We start from the raw sequence: 8,111 nt of genomic DNA on the forward strand, positions 1-8,111 counted from the left end.
TTATCATTGTTGTGAGGAGACCATAAATAGCATTTGCATTTTCTGTTGTGCTGTTCATTTTAGTGATGGGGCGGTCGCGAACGAAATGGCTCTTAGAGCCGGGTCTTTGACGTGAACGACGCGAGCCAGCTCCTTATCGCGAGCCGTGGGATTTTTTTTTTTTTTCTCTCACCCGCTCTCTCGCACTTTTTTTTCCGCTTCACTCCGCACGCGAGCCTTGTGCTTTGCGCTGGGCAGAGGGGGGAGGGGTATGGTGTTATTTCAGTGCCACTATTCTGAGCGAACGTAAAAAAAATTGCAGGTGCAAGTGTTGCATTTTGAGGAGAAATTTATTTTGAGCGTACAAAAGCGGAATTTGAGTGAACAAAATTCATTGCTGCGTGCAAAAAATGTATTTCAGTGTTTGCGCTTATCCATATACACACACAATAGCACCCCCTCTCACTCAGTTTTTTCATTTGCGCTTGCTCGCATTGTGTTGCTTGCGCTCACAACATTCTCTGCTGCGTGCGCTCAACTCTCTGTACACTGTTATAAGTGTGCCACAAAACCAACCAATCACAGACTTGGTTTCGAAAATTCTGATTGGCTCTTACGGTCTCCAATCAGCTCGCTAGCTGCTGCATTCTGGAAACACTGTCCGAAATGTAGCTAAATCCAGCTAAACTCAATTAAACCCCAATTTGCGGATAATATCTTTAATTATTTTATTTTAAAATATATTATTTTTTAAGACTATCGTTGGTGTAGTATAATGTAGTTGCATCATACAACCATGCCAACTGACTCATTTCTCCAAATCATATTTGAGTAGGTCTCTTTTATGTCGTCAAATACTGAACAGCAGCACGAAAACAGCATGTCCAGGCCATATGTAAGTAATATAAAATCATTTTGTACATTATTATTCGCTTGATAACTGACGTTAGCTAATTTGCAAACTATGCAAACTTGAAAAATGATGTACCTCATGTAGTTCGTTTTATGGGTTGTTTATTTTTGTCTGAGATACATCATTTCATTGTATTTTTCTAACTACTTGTCCATGTTCTTTGCTGCTTTTAACAGGACATACTGAGACAGCAAATGATACATAGGCTCCTCTCTAAACTGGAAGCTGCTTTAAACCAACAACCACTAAATCTGGATTATTTGGAGTTCTTGACTCGTCATGAGCTTGTTCTGTTTGAATCTTTCTCTCAGCAAATAGGCGGTCTGTCAGAGATTACAGAGGCTCTACAAAACATTCATCATCTGGTTCAGTGTGAAATTAACATCAGCTCTGTGGCCATTATTGAACTGGAAACAGAAGTTGGTCTGGGACCTGGCCACCCCAAAATCGTACTAGAGGGAGAAAAACTGAAGAACTTGTTGGACACTCAGCTGCCAGTCAGCTGCATCGCTAAATGTCTTGGTGTTTCAAGAAGAACAATCTTCAGGAGGATGCAAGAATTTGACTTGTCTGTGAGAGGAACATACAGCACAATGAATGACCAAGAGCTGGACAACATCATATCGGCTATCAAAAATCAGATGCCAAATGCTGGCTATCGAATGGTTCAAGGACATTTGGTTTCTATGGGTCTCCGTGTTCAGTGGTGGAGAATGATGGCCTCCATGCATCGAGTTGATGCTGTAGGGATCTTCACACGGATCACAGAACTAGGCTGTGTTGTGCGAAGAAGCTACTCGGTGCGAGGCCCTCTCTCCCTGGTCCACATAGACACAAATCACAAGCTAATAAGGTAAAATACCCACTTATATAGCTCTAACACAAGTTGGGCAGAAAGATGCACGTTATACTTTAAATCTGCTTTAATCAACCTTATCTGATAGGTCTTTCAGTGTATTTATAATATTTTAAAAAGCACTTGATAGAGTAATATTAAGTAAAAGGATTACAGGATGTGTAACAAAACCAGTAATATTGTTAATTGTAAATTTTCTTGAGCAATTATTTACACTTTGTATATCGATATTTTCCATGATAACAAGCCTATCAACACACAATATGGTAAGTGCTCTTGAAAACTTAAAAAAAAAATCATGACAAGAGAACTAAAATATTTAGTCTCATTGAACTTATCCACTTTCACATATAAAAATGTTGGTATTATTTTCAGCACACCTGACAATTTAAATCAGTGGCAAGTGTGCATACTGAAAAAATTATTTTCAATGTCTTACATGTTCTGCAAATCAAGCCTTAGTGAGATTGTTTTCCCTCTGAAACAGGTACAATGTTGTGGTCTTTGGTGGAGTGGATGGCTACTCAAGGAAGGTAAAATTTTAACTGTTATGTAGAATATTTGGTAGTTTTGAAATGAGAGCTGTATTAGGTTATTTTTTTATGAACATCAATTATTCAGCAAGCCAACATAGTGGACGATTTGCATTTTTTTTTTAAATTTATAATCAGTTCTTTACAAAAAAACGGTTCAACTAAAAGGCCATTTTTATTTTTTGATAAGTACTACCAATATTGATGTATAGACTACTCAAGCTTTGAATTATGGTTTTGAACATAGAACCATACAATATTCCTTGAACACTTATTATGAAACTGCATTATTAACTGAAAAACTATATATGATCTGAAACCAGATCTTTAATTTTCCATTTGTTTTTACTGCAGGTCCTGTACTTGGATGCAGCAACTAACAACAGGGCAAAAACTACATTCTCATTTTTCCTGAGATCAGCCCAGCTTCACGGCTTGCCGTCAAGGTTTTATGCCCTGATTAAATTTATATGCTAGCAACAAGTTTCATTAAAGAAAACTTTAAAAATTCCTTAAAAATTTATTTGTATCATAGGGTTAGGGCAGATCAAGGAGTAGAAAACCTGGACATTGCACATTTCATGTTTGCCACAAGAGGAACAGGGAGAGCGAGTTTCATATCTGGAAAGAGTGTCCACAATCAGAGGTTAGTCTTTTGATGTTCTTTATATTATTATTGACTGCATGGGTAGATTGTTGTAGCAGTTCTGATATTGATTTGAAGCATGAAACACCAGAAATCCAAATTCAAATGTATTTACAGAGTAGAACGACTTTGGCGTGATGTCTGGATTGCAGTCACTAGCAAGTACCATGATATTCTTCACTCACTTGAGGAGGATGGCCTGCTTGACATTTCAGATGTCATTCATCTCTTTGGTGTCCACTACATCTTTGTCCCTCGACTCCGAGCAGATCTTGTCACCTTTGTTGGAGGATGGAATAATCATCCCCTCAGGACAGAAGGTGGTCTCACTCCTGAACAGCTCTGGTGTATGGGACATCTACAAGAGCTGGACGAGGGCGAGAGACTTGAGGTACCAGATCATAATCAGATTTTTTTTATTTTAAATTTATTTAAATGTTGAATTTCAAAATTTTAGTTAGCAGTTAACTCTGCTCTTCTGAAATTAACAAATTAAACACTTGTAGCACATCTGGGAGATGCTTCTAGTGATTTTATACATTCTTGCTTATCAATTACCACTAATCTAAATTACAGTAAGAAGAACATGAAAACAAAGGCATTCTTTTTAAATTGTTGTATTTAATGGAAAAAACGCTTACACAAAATAACATTACTCCCAAAAGTACCTATTCTGGAATAATGACTATTATATATGTTTGTGGATTTGAAGGAGCTTCAGGATCCAGGCATTGACTGGGAGAGTGCTGTACTGCAAGAACAATCTAACGGCACAGTTGTGGTTCCTGAAATTGAATGCCCACTGGATGAGGAAACCCTGGAGGGACTTCAGAGAACAATTAATCCCTTGGAACATTCTGAGTCTTACGGTCGTGACCTGTACATACAATTCTTGCTACAGGTGTCAAACCAACAGTGACACTTAACATGGACATGAAAGTCAACGCTCTTTTGTTCTCAAATACTGGATTTCTTTGCTAAAACATTCAGATTACAAGTAGACAAGCAAACAAAGCACTTGCTTATTATCTATCAACGTAGGACCCTACACAAAGTTTTGAAGTCTTGTCATTTTCATGAAACAGCTACGAACATCTTAACAGCTAATGTTTAGAAACATTTTTACTCATTTAGTTTCCAAATTACAAGACAACAATGTGTTAAACTCTGTGGAATCCACCACCATATCTAACTGCTGTACTCATTATGGTTTTAAACGCTGTGTAAGTGTCCAGATGCTGCACTGGAAAAGTCACAGTACAAGTGCATGCACTCACAACTGGGTAACAAATTGAGTGATCTCCCAGCCGCTCCTTACATTCGTGGTCAAACTTGCATGTTATTTTGAAATGTCTCTTTTCATCAGGAAGGATGGGAACATGGGACTGGCCGGTCATCCACTGGAGCACATGCTGGACAGCAAGAGACTCTGATTTTTCACCACCTGCACCACCTGTGTTTCCATCTGTGACATTTGAAAATGTTTCTGAAGTCTTTTCTAAATAAAAAGCAATCTGGATTACAATGTTTTAAATTAACAACTAAGAATACTTCCTAGTGCCCTGCATATTAAAGCAAAAATATTTAACAGATGCATACGGTATATATACAATACTATAGGTATATACAGCTAATACTATATAGTACCTGATGCTTCAATCTCCTGCAAGAAATCTTGCAAAAAATTTATGATCTTCCTCTCAGTTCTCTCCCTAGATGTCCCCTTTTCACTGAAATGTGGTTGGCAGCTCATCATAATGAAATCAGCGTCTGGCTGTAAATAAGGAAATAAAGTAGATTATATTATAGATATATTGTTCATTCAAAACTAATAAATAAATACAGGATAAGTACAGTACAGATAAGTGGACTGTCTTTGGATCAGACTGAAGCTGCTATGTTAATACTTACTTTGAGGATTTTCCCAGGAACAAACAAACTGTGGCAAGCTTCAGGATTTACAGCCATCAGGTTCACAAGACCATACAGTTCCATGCCCTTTCTGAGCTGCTGTAGCATTGGAATCAGTCTTGTTGTAGAGTGTAAGACAATGGCACTTAAAAAAAACAAACAAAAAAAACAAAATGAAAAACTAGTTGGGGATGGGTTAATGATCTCTCTGACTTTTTCTCGCTTACCGTATCATGCTTTCCTTACTATCCATCTTTATCTGGTTTGTGTATCCACAGCTGACAATTTCATCAGCCCACATCATCAGAGACTGTATGTCTGCTGCATCTTCAACCTGGAAATGTATAATGTGAAAGAGGAAATACAGAAGGTTAAAAGTGTTTAAAAACACCATACTCATAATATATCATGTGCCAGAGCTAAACCAGGTGCTCACTTTGCTGATGAGCAGGGAAGATTCCACATCTGCAACATCCTCCTTAGACAGACAGCTGAAATCAACCTCTCCTGAGCAGAGGAAATTGTAGCACCATTCTTTGAAAAAGGCAGGAGATGGGCCTCCTTGGGCGAGGCTGACTGCAATTATTTCACCAACAGTTCTGTGAAGACAAATGATTATAATTCATTTTCAGGTAACATTTACAAAAATATCGGATGCGTATTAAATGTAATACACAAAGCTCGTATGTAACCAACCTGAAGTTTTCATTATCAAGATCGGTCAGAGAATACTTGGGGTTTTTGCCCTTGTTCTCAGGTCCTTCAAAGAATCTGCTTTCAATACCTGAAATCATGTCTTTCATACAAAAAATATCCGCATTTTTAAGTTATCCATTATTTATTGACACTAGGACAAAACAGGTAATAGGCAACTCACCACTCAAAAACTCTTTCCTAAGTGCTCCTGTATCCACGCCTGCCTCTCCAATGAAAACCACCCTAAGAACACTGGTGGGAGATGCAGATTTTTTTCTCTGCAACTGGAGAATGCCTCTGTCTGGAAGGTCTTCTCTGTCCACACACAACTTAAATTCTGTTGTGGTGTCGACTTGTTGTTCAAGGCAACGCAATACATCTTCCACGCTTAACAAAAACAGGGTAGAAAACATTTTAAGTTCTCAAAGAAAAATAATCATCTTTAGATTAAAAGAGGCTACCACATTAAACGTGATTAGAAATTATTGCAGCATGTTCTGTGCAACAATCTTTAACAATAATTTAAAGTAGTGTGATCATAAAATGTTTTATATGAAATTAAACCCCAGCAATTATGTAAAAGATCTTACACATAATTTTAACAAATGGTTCTGCATAATAGTGTATATATGAACTATAATAGAGCAAAAAGTACCTGTCTGTTGTGCATACTGAAGTTTGAGCTGGTGTCCCTGTAGTTTGGTCATTTTCTTCAGGCACCATGCATTGAAAGCTGTTGACGAAACAAAGTTTAAAAAAAAAAAAAAAGGACATATATTTGCGTGGACTGTTACTGATGAACATTTTTTCATAAACGGCTGAAAAAAGATTACCTATCCCCACACAGACTCGCGTGGACTGTGATTTCATCTTCAGGAAAGTCTTTAGTGCATATTGGACAAATAACCTACAATTTCAAAAAAGGGGTACATGTTATGCATAGTGGGAAAAAGATCATTACCGATACAAAATTCATTGTAGTTACTATGGTTTTTAGTAATGTGCTAGGTTTACCTTGCATTTGCTTTTCACAATGCATAACTCAGATTCCTGCAGAATTAAAAAACAGTAATTGTGATACTATATTATTTAATCAAAATTGCTCATTTTGATTTTATCAAAATTGTCTCACCTCATCATCAGTCTCATCAGGAGAGAATTTTCCTTTGCACGTATTGATGTGTACTGGAAGCATCTGCAGAGGCATAACTTCATTACACTGGGAACATATCTTCTTTGGCATCTTTGAAAAGTGCTGTGAGTCGGGAGGTAGAGGAGATGTGTCTAATGTTTCCTGAAGAGGTACAATGTAAAAAGTGGATTTGCCACCTCCTGACACAGCTTTCAGTGTTTTGACAGAATATCCTTCTGTTTCAGGTGGAATTACAGTGAGCTTTCGTCGACCACTCCCACCTTTATTGACAGAAAGATAGCACAAACAATCAAGTAGCAAAAGTATCAACTACATAATCATAATGCAGTATAAGCACTCAAGAATGCCAAAAACACACATAAAAACTAAATTAACAACAAACCTGTTGCCTTATGCAAGAGCCATCCTCCACAAAGATATTCCATTTTTGGAAAGGTTTCTTCCAGAAGTCTAGAAATCTTAGTTAAAAACACAGTTAAGCAGAATGGAACACTAAATGGACTGTGGCATATGATTCAGGCTAAATGCGTCTGCCAATGACTTATTTTAATACTGACTATACAAACTTACCTCTGCATGGTCACCATCTTCTGGAAGAGACACTGTTTGTCTCCCCATGCCAGCTTGTAGGAGTTCAAGCTCCTCAGCTGGCAAAGGTGTGTAGGATGTGTTTTTTGACAGCAAATAAAAACTGAGGCCTGTGGTCTTACTGCCTGCCTTAACAAGCTGCTTAGTAGATGTTAAACATCTCTTTTTACCACGGCTCAAGTTTGATTTGAAATATCCTGGAAATGATCTGTGGGATGAAAATGCATGAGTTTAAAAAATGCAGTGTTGCATAACATGAGGGTTATTGTTTAATAAAGTTATTAAATATGACATCAGTCCTTAATAGCACATTTTAATTTAAAAATCAATGTTGATAAATCGACAAACCAAATAACTTTAACAGAAAAGATTGCAAAAAGTTTAGAAAAAAAAAACACACAAAAAAAGCTAACACCTTGTCATCTCTTGCTGGATAGTCAGAGTTCTAGGCTCCGGCTGCCCACTCTCTGTTGGCCTCCCTGAAGGATTTGTGGATATGTTGTTAAGCAGCAAAGACACCAGATTTCTTACTGCTGACTCAACTGCACCATTACCCTAAAAAACATGATTGGGATACACTGCCTCAGTAAGACAACTACGCTGGTAATTACCCATAAGGCTAGCTTAAACTCTACAGCTGCATCTGTAACTACAATTTCACAGCATATTAAACAGAAAGGACAGCAAATTACTAAATTCACCAAAAAAATTAAAAATTAAACTCACCTGATACTGTGGTGTAGTATTATTGGAGCCATTTTTTGATTCTGCCATCTCTTCTTTGGCTGCAGAGTAAATCAAAAATCCCTCTATCTGCAAGAAGCGAGGCTGAGTGG

The 8,111-nt window shown here is 37.5% G+C and overlaps 2 protein-coding genes across 5 annotated transcripts; one reads left to right on the top strand and one right to left on the bottom strand.

Moving 5' to 3' along the window:
• Positions 1 to 1,086: 1,086 nt before the first annotated feature.
• On the top strand, positions 1,087 to 2,758 carry LOC109198408 (uncharacterized). The gene is made up of 3 exons (XM_025905115.1): positions 1,087 to 1,745; positions 2,236 to 2,281; positions 2,636 to 2,758. The coding sequence occupies exons 1-3, from the start codon at positions 1,087 to 1,089 to the stop codon at positions 2,756 to 2,758; spliced, it is 828 nt and encodes a 275-aa protein (XP_025760900.1).
• Positions 2,759 to 4,060: 1,302 nt separating this feature from the next.
• On the bottom strand, positions 4,061 to 8,111 carry LOC109198409 (G2/M phase-specific E3 ubiquitin-protein ligase). 4 transcript variants are annotated; one of them, XM_025903106.1, is made up of 15 exons: positions 8,002 to 8,102; positions 7,691 to 7,830; positions 7,258 to 7,483; positions 7,070 to 7,145; positions 6,667 to 6,947; positions 6,549 to 6,584; positions 6,368 to 6,441; positions 6,190 to 6,267; positions 5,716 to 5,921; positions 5,535 to 5,634; positions 5,275 to 5,437; positions 5,066 to 5,172; positions 4,839 to 4,983; positions 4,575 to 4,701; positions 4,061 to 4,392 (listed from the first exon to the last, which is right to left on the bottom strand). In XM_025903106.1, exons 1-15 carry the CDS (start codon positions 8,047 to 8,049, stop codon positions 4,088 to 4,090), a joined length of 2,112 nt encoding a protein of 703 aa, XP_025758891.1. In that variant the 5' UTR covers positions 8,050 to 8,102; the 3' UTR covers positions 4,061 to 4,087. The 4 variants fall into 4 exon arrangements, with proteins under 4 accessions (XP_025758891.1, XP_025758887.1, XP_025758893.1 ...); XM_025903102.1 differs by having other exon boundaries at positions 4,061 to 4,425; XM_025903108.1 differs by having other exon boundaries at positions 4,061 to 4,425; positions 7,691 to 7,754; positions 8,002 to 8,025.

The sequence above is a fragment of the Oreochromis niloticus genome, linkage group LG3 (genome assembly GCF_001858045.2).
Source record: "Oreochromis niloticus isolate F11D_XX linkage group LG3, O_niloticus_UMD_NMBU, whole genome shotgun sequence".
Classification (NCBI taxonomy): domain Eukaryota; kingdom Metazoa; phylum Chordata; class Actinopteri; order Cichliformes; family Cichlidae; genus Oreochromis; species Oreochromis niloticus.